This window comes from Hermetia illucens, chromosome 1, assembly GCF_905115235.1.
Source record: "Hermetia illucens chromosome 1, iHerIll2.2.curated.20191125, whole genome shotgun sequence".
NCBI classification, from domain to species: Eukaryota; Metazoa; Arthropoda; class Insecta; order Diptera; family Stratiomyidae; genus Hermetia; species Hermetia illucens.
In genome coordinates this window covers 165081301-165099614 of record NC_051849.1, presented here as the reverse complement: position 1 = coordinate 165099614, position 18314 = coordinate 165081301, and the positions used below count along the sequence as shown (strand labels likewise).

The following is an 18314-nucleotide window of genomic DNA, read 5'->3' as shown; positions in this document are numbered from 1 at the left end:
AAATTTTCACGAATATTGGACAGCAGCGGGGTGAAGGTAGGATATTAGTGTCAGGAATGTTTCCGTCTATTATGAGCGACATCATGGAAGGAGCGTTGCGAAAGGTGTGCCTGTGGGCCGCAAGATACCGACTCGGCATAAACCCAATCAAAACGGAACTGATGTTGTTCACCACCAAGACAAGGATACCTGAATTCCACCTACCTACCACGGCTGAATGAACAAAGGTTGGTTCTTTTCTCCAATGTAAAGCATCTGGGTGTAATCCTTGTTCCAAAACTAGCTTGAACATAGAACTGAGGGTTAAGAGGGCCTGTAAAGCCTTCTATATCTGCAAGAGAACCTTTGCAAAGAAATGGTGACTCCGGTCGAGGATGGTTCTCTGGATGTACACCGCTGTGGGGCTTCCAATCCTAACGTACGGCTCTATTGTATGGGGGCAGTTTTTTAGCAAAAAATACAATAGGATGAAGCTTACTAGGATTCAAAGAACCGCGTGTGCAGGTGCTACTGGGGTTCTGCAATCCTGCCCGGCAGATACTCTTAATGTATTCCTGCATCTCCTCCCCCTAAACCTCCACATTAAATACGCTGTAGCGTGCAGTGCCGTCAGACTATGTGAGTCCACTTGCTGGGCAGCGAAATCCTACGGGCACAGTAACATACTAGACGAGATACCTCGGAAAGTCAGGGCTTTTCCCACGGACTATGCCACCCGCAAGCTGAACTTTATGAGAAACTTTGCTGTGGACTTTCCAACTAGGGCAAAGTGGAAGACCAGTGGCGTATTACAAGGTTATGAGATAGTATTCTTTATCAATGGAGCAAAGATGGTCTGTGGAGTTGACGCGGGGGTTTTCTCGAATACACCCAGTGTATCCGAGTCATATGGTCTCCCAGATTTCGCGCAGTGTATTCCAAGCGGAAGTACTGGCGATATTGGAAATCTGTCAATGGCTAGAGCGTGATTTGATCCCCAAGCGTAACATAGCCATCCTTATCGATAGCCAAGCGACTATCAAGGACTTGTACCCAGCGACGACATCATCAAGCTGGTGGGACAGTCCAGAGACGCGCTGAACAGTCTGGGCGGCACGCTCAAGGTCATTTTCCTCCGGGTTCCCAGGCATAGAAACATAGAGGGGATGAGCGGGCTGACGAATTGGCCAGGCAGGGCTCTGCTCTTGGCAGCCCTTTGGTGGATACAGTCACTGACCCACAGGGTACCATGCCGCCAGTCTCGGCACATCCTACAATTTGCATTGCCGAAGCTGCGGAAAAGGAAGGGAACCCTACGATTGCCCAGCTTTAGCTAAAGTCAGGCTACGAACACGGGATAAACCATTCTTTGAAGTCCTCAGATCTATAGATTTCTAGTTGTAGGGTGGGAGAGCTGCTTTCCTTCCTGAATGCTACTGGCTGACTGAAGATCCGAGCCGGCTGGACTCTGCATCCCTGTTCTCATAACAGCGGTCTTAGGAGTTTGTGGCGTCAAACTGGCGCACCACAGCCCTCATTGGGCTCCTCGGAACGGCCACTGATACTACTATTCACTCAGGATGCCGTTAGCACAAAAGCTCTCGAGATTATGTAAGCTACAAAAATTGGCATTAGAAGTTAACAAGGTAATGCATTTTGATAAAACAATCCCTTATCCAGCGACTAATAAAATGTATACATATCGTCCTCAAGTTCTTCATAAATGCATCTAAATTAATAATCAAAAAACGAAAATTTACTCATACATTTTATCCAGTCTTATTTCTCAAGTAACCATGACATTTGTTTTGATTCTTTCTGTTCATTGAAACTACGGCCACGCCCAAACAGCAATTGTAAAAATATTTTAATTTTATAATGTAGCTCGAAAACGATTTGGATTAGTCCCTAATTTTTTGCTCTACATTCGGAAAATTCAAATTAAATTTACAACCGCAAATGATGCAAAATATTATCACATACATGCTCCTAGTTTTACCTGTTCCAACAACCATGGTTGGTCCCCCTATTTCCGACAGTCCGACAATTGTCATCACGAGAACGAAAGGAAACGAAATTCATCGCAAAATGAAACGGTCGAGAAACTCTCTACCCGGCCGGCCATTTTTGGATTGCCATTTGTTTGAGTCGGACGTGGTTTTGCCTTTGTGCGGTTTTATTAAGTTGAAAAATTTGTGAATACGGAGCGTACAAAATCCCATCGAAGTGCTACGAAAACATCTGTGCTACGAGCCGACGACGGTAACAAATTAATCTTTAAACCAACCAAAATAGAAAAAAGGAAACCGAAAAAATTACGACGTAATTTTCGACGTTTGCTCTTCCTCCCACATCGTTTTACGTTTTTTTACCGAACCAGAGTTTCTTTTATATATTTGTATTTCTGAATTAAACAAATTGAAATTATGTGGAGTGCCTGTGCCTTGTTTGAAAATGACGAAAGCTAAATCAGCGCCAAGCAAGATAATTCGCAATCATCTCGACGATTTACTAATCTCATCGCGCGCCCGTAGAACCTTTCAGATCAGGATTAGAAAATTTTCAAGAGTCCATTCGTAATAATTTGCATCGATCGATCGATAAACTCAGCGTCGAAATGAAAAATACAAAATGGAGTCTACGTGACGCCGCCTCACAGTAAAATTTGCTCAGCATCGACTCAGCTTGAAAATGTTCAGAAGTGGACGCCATTTTACTGCTGCGCGTTCGCATGAATAATTTCACTCATCGCCACTCAAAAGTAACGGGTCATCGTTCTAAAAATGAGCGAATGAAATAATCATTTTGTCGTCGTAACACTTGAAATGAATGCAATTTTCCGTCCGTTCGATAAATTCCGGTTTGGCTTGGATTTCCTCTGGCGCGACTTCGATTTGTTTGTTTGAACTTCTCCCGAGCGATCGATACAGTCATGGATGTTGAGGGAAGCCTGATGAGAACTGATCAAAAGTCGATTAACAAGTCACAATCACGAAACTACTACGTGCCCCGTTCGTTTTCCTTATAATTTTCATGGAGGAGAAGAAAACCGCTTGCATTGCGTGCAGACGCTTGTTTGTGGCGTCCGTTTGAAATTGCTTTATCTCGTCTTGATTGAGGTTGACACGTTCCGGGCTTGGGCGCCCGCTTGACGGCAGTCGTAATTTATTGTTTTGCTGCGGTGATTCATCCGGGGATGTGTTGGGTGACTGAAGTCATCGCTATCAGCCAGAGTGCAGCGACAATTTTAGTTTTATTAGCTTAGAAAACTCATCCTTATTCACGGTAGAATTTAGCCTACGCGTAAAATTATCCACAGAAATTAGAAACTGATTCCAAGTATTTTGCTTTGGGGTTCAATTTAGAACGCGTTACTTTTTTGTGCTTCATCGTTTAGATCTCTGCTGATGTCAGGGGTACTGCCAAAACGCGTATTCATAATTTGGAAGTACACTGGGTGGTCATTGACCTGAACTTAAACCGGGCATATAATGCTTGGTCAGTCACGGCGGCAGACATTAATTTTAAAAGGTATCCCTCTTCTTAGCATGCATCGGGAATGAAAACATGCTCTCAAGTTGGTAGAGAAACTACTTCGTCTTCGAAAACAACTATTTTATGGGGGCACAAACACGTGAGCTATATATGAGCCTCTCAAATAATGTTACTACTAATAAAGCATTTCTAGGAATTCATTTTTAAGGCCGTCCGTGCATTCTTAAATTCCGCCATCCACGTTCAGTTATGCCGGGCAAGCCCGCAGTGCATCCAGCTGCCAGTTGAAGACACTATCGACCTACCGGCGGGTTAAGCGGCATCATTAGTTCAACTCTGGACGTGGAAGACGTTAAGATGCAAATATATATATATTTTTATGCGTGAACGTTTATAAGAAAATGTAACCAGCGATAAAGATGTCCATCAAATTCTCGCTCACAGCCTAAACGAACATGTCCGGCCGGTTGACCGAATCATTCTTCATTCGATCACCGACCGCCGGTCAAGAGCATACTCTTCAGACCAAACAACGTAGATGTGGGGCTTAACAGGTTCAATGCGAATGGTATTAAAACTGTACGTCAACACGAACGGGGTGGACATTTTTAAGGTTTTGAGTGAAACAAAACATTAGAATTGTGTTAAGTTTAAGGGAGGCTCCCCCACACACACATGTGTTGTCATGTAGAGTATCAAATGAAAGGTCTCAATTAGTACTTTTCGAAGTTGGTTTAATCTTTGATATTGGACGGAACATGGGGGGTGAGGACTCAAAATATGACCTCCAAAAGTGTAACAGGCCTCGTTCTCAGAACCTATCCAACCGAAAAATCTGAAAAAGGTCACAGTGGTGCATCTCTACGAAATCTAGGCCTCACAATATATCCGATTCAGATATCTGCGCAAATAAAGTTAATAATAGTATATTTCCACATTTTAGAAATTTATCCGGCACCCCCCTTATGTTCATCCCAAGAGTACAAAATTTGGCATAATGAAGAACATAATGCACAATTTAGTCAAGTTTGGTGGAAATCGCACTATTACTAACAAAGTTGTTGATTCTTTGAAAATTGAAGACTATAAACGTCAATATCACCCGAAAGTGGATACTCTCACATAATATATGGATATATTACGTGCTACGTACTAAGAAATACACAAACCCTTTCGTACCTGAAGCGTCCAGCTCCCGGGTTCCCGATTTGTTTAGTCGGTAGGTATCAGTGGTCGGTCCGAGAAGTCTAATTATCGCTGTGTTGCGTTGTTTTAACGCCATAAACTCCTAAGATCGTAACTGCTGTTATGAGAGCAGGGAGTCTTGAGTCCAGCTGACACCTTCAGACCCAGTCTGTAGCATTCACGAAGGAAAGCAGCTCTCCCACCCTGCGGCTAGAAATCTCTCTGAGCTCCCCAAAGAATGGTTTATCCAGGGTGCGTAGCCTGACACTAGCTAGAGCTGGGTAATTGCAAAGGAAGTGCGGAAACCCAGAGGAGGGTGACCTCGAGCGTGCCGCCCAGACTGTTCAGCACGTTTCTGCACTGCCCTATTAGCCTGGAGGATGTCGTCATTGAGTACAAAGCCTTGATGCCCACTTGGCTGTCAGTCAGAATGGCTCATGGCCCAACCATCGCTTGGAATACATTGGCGAAACCTGGGAGACCAACGCCTCGGATACATTGTGTTCGTGGGGAATGCCCAGATTTCCCAAGGTACTTCGTCTAGGATGTTACTATGGCCATAGGGCTTCAGTGTCTAGCATCCAGGTTCACGTAGTGTGGAGTCACCGTACACTACAACGTATTCAATGTGCAGGTGTAGAGGGAGGATATGCAGGAATACATTCAGAGCATCTGCCGGGGAGGACTGCAGAGTCCCAGTAGCACTTGCACACGCAGTTGTTTGAATCTTATTAAGCTCCGTTCTATTGTATTTTTTGCTCACACATCACACAGCTGTGTGTACATCCAGAGAACCGTTCTCGGCCGGGGACTCAATTTCTTTGCAAAGGTTCTTTTGCAGACATGGAATGCTATACATGCGTTCTTAACCCTCAGTTTCATGTTCAATCTCCAATTTAGCTTTGGGTCCAGGATTACACCCAGATACATGACATCGGAAGAAAGAATCAATCTTTGTTCATTCAGTCCCGATAGGTGGAAGTTAGGTATCCTTGTCTTGGTGGTGAATAGTATCAGTTTTGGTTGGGTTTACGCGGAGTCCACATCTTGCGTCGAAAGGCACACCCTTCGCTACGCTTCTTCCATGCTGCCACTTATAATGAAGGGGAATATCCCTAACACTAATATCACGAAGTCATCGGCATACGCCACCATCTTCACCCCGCTGCTATCCAATATTTGCAAGATTTCGTCCATCATTATAAACCAGAGCACCGGATAAATGGCGTCACCCTGGGCAGTGCCTCTGTTCACACCTCTGATGAGGTGCCTGCCTCCCAGATCCGACTGGATTATCCTGGTTTTTAGCATGGATATAATCCAATGTATAAGATACCCTTCCAATCCAATACTGGTCAAGGCTTCCTTGATGTCTAAATTCAAGAAGGCTGCTACGGTATACTGCAGTGACCGCTCGAACGTACCAATTACCTCGTTGAGAGCGGTTTTTTCAGTAATATGCACTGATGCATCGACGTGGTGTAGAAAATAGCGTTGAAATTCCTTTTTTGGCTTGGAGACAAACAGATTTTTGAAAATTTGTGGTAAGCACCTTTCTATGATCACTTCGCTGTCACTATTTGGCCAATTTACAAAAGTATAGCATCTACAATTTTGGCTCTAGTGAAATAAATTGACATCATCATCATGTTGCCTTGCCTTGACGGGCGGATTGGCTCCTTTTGGACTCCATACCATGGACTGGTGCTATTTGGTTTCAGGGTCGTACAAGGTTCGTCAATTCCAACGATTTTAATAAATTGCTATACTGGTCGTTTTTATGTCAGAAAGAAATATTTAACAGAATAAACGTGGTTGTCCTTTTGAACGTAATTTAAAATCCGCAGAACTTATCGAGAAGATTTTTTTTATGTATCCCAGATGATCAAACAAACGGCCATTTCATTCAAGCCCAGTTCATTGGCAACCATTTCTTGAATCCAGCTGGGTACTTCCTTTATGTTAGCTTTCGCTAGGTCCACATTCCTATCAACAGTTAAACATTTGGGGCGAACATCATCCAGTTGGTCCTGTAGAGAAAATTTTACAGTCTGGAATCTTTTAAATCAATTTGACACAGTTTTAGGAGACGGCGCCTTTTAAACTAATTTGACAGTCCTCAGAGACTGCGTTCGCTCCATATGCATTTTAGTGTTTATTAAAAATTTGCATTGGCTTCAGGTAACGTCGAAAATCATGGAAAATAATGCATTTCCTATTGTACTGGAGGCGGAGTTTGTGCAAGGTTAGCATCACCATTGTCACTGATATTTCTGAAGTTTCATATGAAACATCGCTAAACTATGATAAACAGCCTACAATTTATGAAATTATTCTAATTGAATGGCGCAGAGTCTCATACTACAATTCGTCTAATTTTTGGGCTATCCTAGTTATATGAGGTCGTACGTTACCACAAAGCAGTGTTGCTAACGTCTTTATTAAGCAATTTAGGCCGTTGCTTAACTTCTTTCGGTGACTCTGACTTGACATGTGTTTGCGAGCCTTGTCGACCAATCTACGACGATCTTCGTACAACACCCATTTTCGTCACTATCCTCTGCGTTAAGGGGCTCTTTGTGTTGCAGAAGAGCAAAGCAGACAAGGGCAGATTTTCATTCGAAGTACCAGCGTAGACCCCCTTCCAAGCTGTTGTGTGTCATGGGTCATATCGCATGATTTGAATGGCCTAAATTTTAGAAACATCGCTGTGCAGTTCTCATTCATTTATTATATCTGCTTTAAATGTCCTGCAAATGTTTATAACTGCCCTTTCTCAAGGAAAAGTGGATGTTTTTGGTTAACTTTTACTCTTTTTCCCTCTACAACCACAATGGTGCTTAAGACTGAAATGAAACTTCAATCAAATATATGATAGGAATATTTACACTCTTATTGTCCAATACCACCGCATCAAAATCACAATAATGATTCTTCAGTGAAGTGTCAATTGCCGGTATCATTTCCCAATGCTGCCTTCATTGGACTTCATCAAATATCGGCTAAGTATTCCGCTCTATAAATTTTCAGTTCTGCCACTATTGTCTGGTCTGAACTTTTGTATTATGATAGCCTATCCATTTTCTATCATGTGTAACATTCCTTTATGTCGTTAAATTTCATAAGCTTCGGATAGTGTCTACTACCTGGTTCAGAAAATCTCTCGTTGTATGGGGAAAAGTAGTTCGATCTATTCTTCATCGTAACTTGATTGAAGAGAATGAGTAAATGTTAAGCTTTTTGATTGCATCCCCGGAAGTGGAAGGGCAGATTCCTTTCTACAGTCCTCGCTTTCTTTGAAAGTATGTAATGTTGAGCATTCAGCGTTACCCCTACAAGCAGGAGGGTATGTACTAGGAAGAGCAAGGTTACTTCTAACTCCTTTAAAGGATTGTGGTGCGTAAAATTCGCGCTATACTGATGTCACAACGGAAGGGTTTAATTTTGAATCCCATCTCGTTAGGGGGAACAGGAAGTCCTTTTTCTCCAACCCCGCTAAAAAATTGCGGTGCGCGCGTGTACATCCTGAATTAGAAGAGGGCAAAAGCTTCTAACCACTCAGCTGATCGACAGTTTGGGGCAAGAGTGTATGGTAGTGATGCTTTCTTTGCTTTTGATCTACAGTAAGCAAACGAGCCAACCAAAACGTAGCTTCCCTTAACCTTAAAACCTTAAGCTTTGAATTTTAGGAATCTATCATTGTTTAGTCAATTTAATGTTTTCCCAAATACTACAGTATTATAGGAGGAAGAATTTATCGGCATATTTTGTTAATTTCATTCAAAAATATTTCAACGACCCAAGACGAGATAAAGCCTATTCCATCTATGCAAAATAAATTAATAAAACGCTGTTAACCGCACACCTCTACGCAACTTAACGTAATGCACGATCATATATTCACACATTGGAATTTGCTGTGCTTTTCTTAATCTTCAATTTTTTCGTTAATTTCTTGGATTCATCGTACTAAACTATACAGAGATAGGATCATTGCAAGTAGCACAACGTATATGTTTGTTTCTCTTACTATGTACAATTGCTGGATATACATAAAACGCCAAAAAATGAAATCTACAAATCTATCAAAAAAACAAAAAACCTCTTCCCCAATTTCTACAAAATCGAAACCAAAACAATCTTCGCATATCTTGATCAGAAATTATTCGAAACATTTCACAGTAAACAACGTCGCATCGCAAACCTTCGGCACTCTACGACGGGCACAGGCAGGCACTTCGCATAAACTTTCTTCGTTTCAATTTTCGTCGAAGGCGCATAAATCTCCGTCCGTCTACGGGTCCGGTCGGCTCGGCTTGAAAGTAGCACACGCAAGGACAACTGTGACAGCGCAACGAAACTCTTTCTCTCATCAAACATCAAACAAACGAAAAGAAGCCCAAAGTCAACGAAATGAGCTCTTCGCGTGGAACCCGTGTTTATGTCGGCAATCTGACTGACAAGGTGAAAAAGGAAGATTTGGAGGGAGAGTTCACCAAGTACGGTAAATTGAATTCGATTTGGGTGGCATTCAACCCACCAGGTTTTGCTTTTGTTGAATTTGAGAAGCGTGATGAGGCTGAGAAGGCCTGCGACATTCTAAATGGTACTGAGATCTTAGGTTCACAGCTTCGTGTGGAAATTTCCAAGGGACGTCCTAGACAGGGTGGTCGACGCAGTGGAGGTGGTGGCGGCGGCGGTGGTGGCCGACGCAGCCGCGACGGTGGCAGCTACAGTCGCAGCCGTAGTGGTTACCGCTCAGGTGGTGGCGGTTTCGGCGGTCCACGAAGCAGCAGTGGGGGTGGATTCCGATCACGTGGTGGTGGCGGCGGTGGTCGCTACGAGAGTGGCGGATACTCCGGAGGCCGAAGTGGGGGCGGCGGTGGCTATGGCAGCCGCGATGGTGGCTTCGGAGGCGGTCGCGACGGCCGAAATTACGGTAGCAGTGGTGGCCGAAGTGGCGGCGGTGGCCCAAGCCGATTCAGGTCAAGATCTCCAGTTGGTGGTCGAGGAAGATTTTAAATTTAGATTTATTAGATTTTTTAAGTTCTCTTCCCCACATCTCCCCTCAGTCACTCTTCATGTAAAATTCTTTTACTTTGTAATATTAATTATTACATCTTATTGTGGATCGAAACGAACTTGTATCGAAGGCGCGTAATCTGTAGTGTGTGAAATACAAAGATCATGAAATGAGATGTAATCATACTTTTTGTGTATGTGATGTATTACACAAGTTTTTCATAAAGAAGAAAATAATATTTTAAGGTAAAAAAGACTTCCCAAAATGCGCATTTGCTCATTATCTTGAGTTTATATATTTTTTTATTTCAACTTTCGAATAAGGCCCATATGGAAATCACATTCTGTTTTGCTTGCACACCCAGAAGTTGAGCTCGCTCAGCGGACAAATGACTAACTCCGTCTTAAAGTAGATCTGTATAACGATTCAGTAATAAATTCCAGTCAAACTCAAATATGAAGTAGAGAAGCGTTCCGGCGCCATTCATCTCGAACCAATGTATCTGTAAATCAACCGAGTGTCTCGCATGCCACTTAGAAGTATCAAGAGAACGTAGTGCAATGCTGCTCGTGCCAAATACCGTGTGACAGCTTGCCGGCCGAGAAATTGTTTCAATTTTAATAGTATTCGAGTTTTAAGCACCTACCAAAGTAATATGAACATGCGATGCTTCTCCCATAGAGTACTGTGGCCACGTAACCACCCAAACCAAATTTTAACAAACGAATTGTTGTATGTATCTAGCAAGTAAATGTGGAAATTATCTCTTTGTGTTGAATGGAACAAAATTAGACTCTACGAATGCAAAGAACAATTTAATAAATATATATCACATAAATATGTGTGTAACCAAAATAAAATGTCTTTTTATTTCCATGCTTTATAGATAAAGTTGCAGATGTTTAAATAGAGCTTTTCTCCTCCTGTTTTGCATGTAATGCAAGTTGCATTGTTGGCATAATGCCATTCGAGTGCGGCATATCGTACGGATGGCTGGCATTTTTCCAAACTAAGTACACAATTCCAAGGAAAAATCGTCATTGCCAAAGCTATGCTCACTCACACTGGTAAGTATATTTAAAGGGGCCCAAGACAGATTAAGGACTGAAAAGGGAGATTCACCGCTATGAAAGTTATTGTAGATTGGCCTGAGGAAAACTAATAGAAGACTCGATGAAATTTTAGACTTTAGATGAGGCTATCTTGGATATGCATCTGGCAAAATTATCTGGTCTTTATGACTCTGATGTGGGGCGTAACACGCCTTACTCGCTTTTGACTGTGTTTCACTATCATCAATCAATTTGAGACAAAATCGCATCGCGTTTAACAACGTTGCCGCCGATTCGGCAACTTCTTATGAGATCTAGTGGATTATGATAGTGAAAAAAAGGGAAATAATGTATTCTAACGGCTGAAATTTTCCGGATTAAAGGCAGTCTTTGTAAATTAAATTTTTCTTCAGTCTCGATCGATTTTAATTTACAAAACAAAACCTTATTAAAATCGGTTCAATGCCTGTCTGCCACACGCACTTTTCTCAGAACCGGCTATACCGATTGACACGAAGGTGGGACCTGTGTACGCCCAAACATGCAGTCAGTAGTATCCTTCTGCCTTGAGATTTAGGGGGGCTCCCCATAGATGTAAAAGGGGGGTGTGAAAAATTTGTTCGCCGACTATAGTCATGTGGGGTATCAAATGAAAGGTATCGATTAGTACTGTTCGAAGCTGGTCTCAGTTTTGAAATTTGTTAGAAAGGCGGGGAGTGGAAGGGGTGAAAATGATGATTTCTTTAACGGATCCATTCTCAGAAACTACCCAACCGAAAAATTCTATATTCCTCTATATGGTGCCCAGGACTCAAAATACTCTCCATATCGATATCTGTTCAAATTAAGTTAACAGTATATTATCATATTTTTGGAAAAATTGAGTAAAATCCCCCTTAAGTTTATCCCAGAGTTATAGAAGTTGGTAGTAGTATAAAATATAATATGAAGCGTATTATCTCCAAGTTTGATCAAAATCATACTATTAGCAACAAAGTTACAGTAGCTCAAAGTTGTCTTTACCGTGTAAATTTACCACCCCAAGTGCTAAATGCATATACAATGATGCATCTTATACGAAATCTAGACCTCAAAATACATCTCATTGTGATTTCTATTAAAGTTAATAATAGCATATTACTATATTTTAGAAATTTATCGGAGAATCCCCCTTAGATTCATCCTGGAAGTATGGCATTGGTATAAAAGATAATATAAGGCATAACTTTGAGAAGTTTGAATGAAATCCGACCATTAATAATAAAGTTGTTGGCGTTGGAACTTTTGCAGTTTACGAGAATTCATTGCAATCTAAGAGGCGTATGGCGGGGCGGGGTCTATGGGGACAATTTAATTTTCCTCTTTAAGGTTTTTGTGTAAAACAAAGCCTGTCTGCCTATCAAACCTTATATCTCAGAAACGGGTAATCCTATTGATTGGAAATTTGGTAAAAATTGGAAGCTGTGAATCCCATTGCATACAGTGAGTAACAGTTCCATATTTGCAAAAGTGAGGCGTGCATTTTTTTTCATCGAGTATAGTCGTGCGGGGCATCAAATGACACGTCTTGCTTAGTATTTCCCGAAAACGATATTGGTTTTGACATTGGTTGCAAAGGAGAGGAGTGCAGGTGTCAATTACTTCAAGGACGACTCGTTTTCAGTAACTGAACAACCTAAATATCTGGAAACAAATATGGTGGGCTAATTTAAACAAATCCAGTTTTAACCGGTATGTTAAAATCAAGGGTCAAATAGACCTAACAACTTGTTAAATCATTTCGAAATAGTTAGAAGAGGATCTTAAATATAGACATTCAAATATGTGTGATATTTTTTTTTCATATGTATGTATATTTGCCAAAGTATCTAAGTGCGTTTGTAGAGAGAAGTAATCTATTAGGGACGATTTTGAGGAAAAGAACTTAGGGATTAATGTAATCAGTGATGGAAGAATGAAATGAGGCGAATTTAGCAGAAGTAATGTCTAATTTACAGAGTCTTAGAGAAACACGTATAGATGACATGCGTTCCTGCCAAGAATTTGCTGTATTGCTTTTTAGCTATAAGATGGTGAAAGTGAGCGGACCAGTCATTGAATTAGTTATAAAGAAAGTTCGTCGAGCTCTGAGCGTGATTTCCGGAAGACCGAATTTTGTCACTCCAAGTTTCCTATGGATCTCAGTAGTAGGGAGTGAATGAGACGATATCTGAGGTCTGAAGGTGTCAAGGGCCAGTTTACACGTTAAAGGGATGGAAGTGAAATCCCAGTTAACATTCGCCGGGGCTGAGAGCAAACATGAAACTAGCCATTCTAAACTTGAACTTACCTAATTTAGGCACAACATGGCAGTTTGAGCATCGAATTCAAGTGCAGAATGGTAGACATCAAAGGCGACAAGAAGGAACACCTGGAAATTGAGAGCAATGCAGACAGGTAGGAGGGCTTAAGATAAAAAAATGTGATATCTGGTGAGCGGTCCAAACGCCCATGACGGTACATAATGGAATTTGAAAGGAGTTATAAGGAAGTACAGGGGAACCGTAAACGTTATGTCAGGTCAACGATTACTTCATAAAGGCAAGAGGAGCTAAGGTAAATAAATATATTCGGGAAATAATTACTGGATTTGTGTTGGGCAGAGACGTACATAGGGTAAAACAGTCGTATCGGGAAGAGGAAGAAGTGGGTTTGGCACAGAAGGAAGATTTAGTTCAGGATGCCGCTACCATCGAACAGCTGGGAATTCAAAAGCTAGGACAAGCATGGTTCATTTTAACCTTGTCCGCAAATTTGAAGAGTAGTCACCAACGAAAATGATATAAATACGGTAAGGTCCAAAGACAGCCAGTCCAAGTTGACCAACGAAAACTATGGAGCCTTCTATAGGGCAAAATACGACTCAATGTAGAGATGTAGAAGCAGAGAAGTATTGCCGCCAATTTGTAGTGAAGCCTAACCTATGTTAAGCAGGCCTTCAAACACGCGGTAAAGAGAAGGCTACACAAGTTTTGCTGAGGTATGCGAAATATGCGTTAGCCATTCTCTTATTATCCCACACATTTTCTAGGCACTAGGGGGAAGTGTTGAATTGCTTCTGAGGTTGGCATTTTGATTTCCGTCAAGTGATCTCAGTATTGAAGAAATAAAATAATTTAAGTGCTTGACTGAAAAGACATGGATGTTAATTAAGAAGTACCCGCTGATAGCGGATGCTCCTAGTTGGCTTTTGTCGATAGCAACACGGAGAAAAATAGCTCTGGTGCGACAGTAATTTGGAGACGTGGTGTGAAGGGGTAATTTTTACCGGTCCGGGATAGAGGCACAACGAAATAGCCTGTGGGTAAGTGGTAATAGAGGGCCCACATAATTTCCACCTCGGCCATGTTTTTTTCTCTATAGTCCTGAGTGAAACATATTTACGAAGAGAATTCAACGAATCAAATATCGTTCGAGGCAAAGTGTAGCTGAGGAAGCCTGTATACTTTTCAGAGTCGTGAGGAGAAATAAAATCATTAGCCAACAACTGGTGGCTGGGCATCATATGAAGGGTTACGGCAAGTAAATACGTTACAAAAGCAAAACCTGTAAAATTAGTTAAGTTTGGCGTGACGATCTCCCCGCAGAGTTATTTATCGCTGCACTTGCAAGTATCCTGCTTCCACTGGTACGGAAATCTTAGGAATCCGAAACCTTTCCAAGAGATCAGAAGATGTTCAAGTTTCCAAAGAAGGGCACCCGCTTTGAGTGTGACAATTGGATAGCTTTCTGTGAGCTCCCTGCCGACATAAAGACAATGGCTAAAATAATCCTGAAACGCATCAAATATATGGTTGCCATACCGCCTAGGTGTGGTTGAACATCAAATAACATCTCGAAAGCTTGATCAACAGAGAGCAGGTTAATTTTCGGTCCGGATCCACCTCCATTAACTACATCAACATCCTACGAATCATTTTGGAACAGTGCGTGAAGTTTAGGCCTCCGCTGCACCTCCGATCGATTTCGAGAAAACTGTCAAGGGCGTGATTGGAAGGTGATCTGGAGTGCTCCATGCAGAACGACATTCCGGAGAAACTAATAGCTATTATCAGAGCGGCATATGATGGTGCAAAATATCACGTGCGGCACCTAAGGAAAATTTTGAGGTCCAAAGCGGACTTCGACTACGCTGATGACATTTGTTTGCTCTCTCACCGGGTCATGGACCTTAGCCAAATGGCTCTGGATTTAGAAAGAGAGGCAAGTAGAGTTGGACTGCAGATAACCGCCAAAAAAACCAAGATTCTCAGTCTGACGAGTCATCGTACTCTCCCTATCTGCATTAAAGAGCAGAGCATCAAATAAGTCAATCAATTTGTATATCTAGGAAACGTGGGTTCTGCTGACGGTGGCACGGTGGATGTTGCTCGTCACACTAACAGCATTAGATCCAATTTCGCTGCCTTGTCTAAAATCTGGAAATACAGTCACCTGTTTTTTCTGTGTTGCTATATGGGAGTAGCACATGGAAAGTGAACTCCCTTGTTACTCGAAACTTTTGTCAATACCTGTCTGCATCGGAGTATGCAGGCCTAACATCTAAAATGAGAAACGTGTTCGTCGCACGGGTATGGCACTGTGATTGGAAGGCGGAAGCGGTAGTGGATAGGTCACACAATAAGAAGGGGCTGCGGAGTACCCCATGCAATGGAATCCACCCTCATAAGATGGACGACGAGTGTAATGCGAATTTGAAGCTCAGTGACAGGAAACACAGCAGATAGAAAATCGGATAAACACGAGTTGAAATTTAGAAACCCTACATAATCGACCGAGGGAGTAACATCTTCAGAACCTAATGGACAATGGGAGATATATTATGGCTATGATAGAAGTGATGCGCGTGATTGCAAGATCTATAAAGAGTGAAGCAAGGAGTTCGTAGGTCTTGAAACTCCCACAGAACAGATTCATAAAGCGAACAAAACCGACATGTTCAATTTCCAATATAATTTATTCTAATTTAGCTTATGATTCATAATAATTATAAAAAAAATTAACTCCGCATTAACAGCCTACGATGAACTCGTCAAACTGGCCATCAAGAATTCCATCTTATTCAAGAAGTTTTTACCCTCCAACTTGTCGAAACGGACCTACAAATATACAGTGATAATGCACCGAACGAAAATTTGCTACACAAAAGCACTCACCTCTTTAAAATGCCCGCCTAAATGCTCCCAAAACTTTCCGGGCACTAGTGGGCTCGGGAAGAAGTCCTGCCTTGGGCTACGTGCAATATAAACTTTAACATCGATTTGCGGATCACAAATGATTTGAACAGCAATCATTCGGTCACCGTTTGGCGATGCCAAAAGACAAGAACTAGCGTTCCCCAATGGCTCCACAGGACCAATACCCAAGTGGTTGCTATTCGAAAGCACCTGCCACGCCATGCATTTGGCTAAATTCAGCAGACAAGCACTTTGATGTTGATTGATTTGACATAGGATCAAGTCGCGCAATTCCTGCGGTTCGTACGAAAGATGCATTACGCGTCCATCGCGACAAATGCACTTCAGGGAGCGCTCCTTAACATGAATGACCAACGACGTTCGATTTATTGTGTCGTACCTATGAGAGAAACAAATGGATTCAACTAAATGCGAAAGACGTAGATGTAACTTTCCACTTACCCATGGGTCACGATATTAATTTTCACACAGGACATAGTTGGGCTGTTCATCAAGTTCCAGTGGGAGACAATTTGGGGATCTTTCACATCTCTCGCTAGTGTATCGAGGACATACTGCGTGCGCTTTCGCATGAAAATATGTTGAGCTTGAGAGATAATTTGTTCGAGCAAAGTTTGGGATTTGGACATTTCCAAGAGTTCATGACGATCCGCCGCCATTGGCCCGGCCAACATGTGCTTCTTGCTGGGGCCTAGAGGACCACTTGCAGGGTGTGGAAAGGGGTGATGTGTATTCTTATGATGAACTTCGCGTAGTAGCTGATGCAATGAGTGCTCAAGGACATGATCGTGGTCGTTTATAGGACCCGGCGGAGTTGGATCTTGACCTGTCGAGTGGCAGAGGGAGATAATCAGTTGAATGCCAGGCAAGAGGGTTGCCCGTATTTGGTTCCCCACAACGACGTGTGGAATAGGTGCCTGGAGTTGAATTGCTTCGCGCGCTAGCTGACTGAATAATTCTTTACAGAACAAAACGTTCTGAGCAAATTCTAAAGTTTTCTGCCATACGCCAACTTGTGGAGTAATATTCTGTCCATGACCCATAAGATTCACGTTTGCAGTACAAAGATCCTCCTGATCTTTCTGGGTAATCACTTTTATGTAGGCGACACCTTGCAGTTCTGAGGGAACGTTCACACGAAGAGCAGAATTTGCTTTTGGGCAAGGAGGTTGTGCGCCGGCTGCTGGACTACTAGAGGGGGAATTGCCATCTGACGGTGGGTCTTCTTCAGCTTTCGTCACTTCGAAGGTTCCTGGATGCATGAATTTGGATCCAGCCGTTCTGTAACTCAGATCCCCAATGATGGTATTCGATACTTTTTTCAGACGCCAATTTTGCCTCAAACGAAGTAGTTCAATGTGAAAGTCATTCCGGTTGTTACGCTGTTCGCTGTGCGTGTTTCGTAGTCGTTCAGCGCCACTCATGAGCACATTTGCTGCCTGACTGAGAGCCTTCTTCCGGGCGTAAACCTGCACCATTGGTTTTGTATCTTGCAGTTCCTGTGGGACTGGATCAAGAACCAGGTATCGCTTCTCTTTAGCAATTGACAGGACGTCAGAAAGTACGCAAATTTCCGTGAATGCATCGCGTAGCTTATTTCTGACCGAATCCCACGGCCACAAGCTAGATTGCAATTGTGTTGGGTCCTTCACATCTTCATCGCCTTTCTTGTCGTCCTCCTTTTTCAAATCTTCAAGAGAAGTTTTACTGAAGTCAATACGCGCTGCACATTTTGATAGATTTTCGGAAAGAGTCAAAGGACTAAAAGAGAGGAAAGGTTATGCGGTTTCACTACAAACACAAAAAGAGCAGAACTTACGGTTGATATATTTCTGTCCCGTCGTATGCAATCTCCTGAATTTGATGTTCGATCGGAGCCTCTACAGAGATTTCTACGGAAGACATCCTGCGTCTTATTTACTACCGGCCTGGAAAACGAAAACACCAAGCCCAGCCGCAAATCTAAAACAAACTTCAAACGTCAACAATTCGTCTGACAGAAAAGTGTGGTCGAGTTCGCAGGAGAATGTGGTGAAATTCAAAATGATGAGGTAAGTAGGGAAATAACCGACAGTTAGGAATATTATTTGTAACTAACGTAAATGATAGTACGTAAATCAGCACCATAGGTATGATACAATTAAGGTGCTGATTTCAAGGCAAAAATATAAAACAAATTTTTTTAATGCATGGCTTAGCTTTCCGTTATCAAATGTTGAACTTAATTTTTAATATAGTCATTTTAGTATTTCGTATTAAATTTGTATATTCCTTTGTTAATTCTTATTATTTAACATAAATAAATTCTAGGATCCTTTTTTAAAAATATAATTTCAAAATTCT

General features: G+C 42.0%; 2 protein-coding genes across 2 annotated transcripts; one reads left to right on the top strand and one right to left on the bottom strand.

Moving 5' to 3' along the window:
- The first annotated feature begins 2087 nt into the window (after positions 1 to 2087).
- On the top strand, positions 2088 to 10542 carry LOC119647322 (RNA-binding protein Rsf1-like). The gene is made up of 2 exons (XM_038048249.1): positions 2088 to 2241; positions 8842 to 10542. The coding sequence occupies exon 2, from the start codon at positions 9073 to 9075 to the stop codon at positions 9679 to 9681; it is 609 nt and encodes a 202-aa protein (XP_037904177.1). The 5' UTR covers positions 2088 to 2241; positions 8842 to 9072; the 3' UTR covers positions 9682 to 10542.
- Positions 10543 to 15711: 5169 nt separating this feature from the next.
- Positions 15712 to 17951, bottom strand: LOC119646858 (mediator of RNA polymerase II transcription subunit 17). The gene is made up of 4 exons (XM_038047481.1): positions 17791 to 17951; positions 16413 to 17732; positions 15930 to 16350; positions 15712 to 15872 (listed from the first exon to the last, which is right to left on the bottom strand). The coding sequence occupies exons 1-4, from the start codon at positions 17874 to 17876 to the stop codon at positions 15792 to 15794; spliced, it is 1908 nt and encodes a 635-aa protein (XP_037903409.1). The 5' UTR covers positions 17877 to 17951; the 3' UTR covers positions 15712 to 15791.
- Positions 17952 to 18314: the final 363 nt, after the last annotated feature.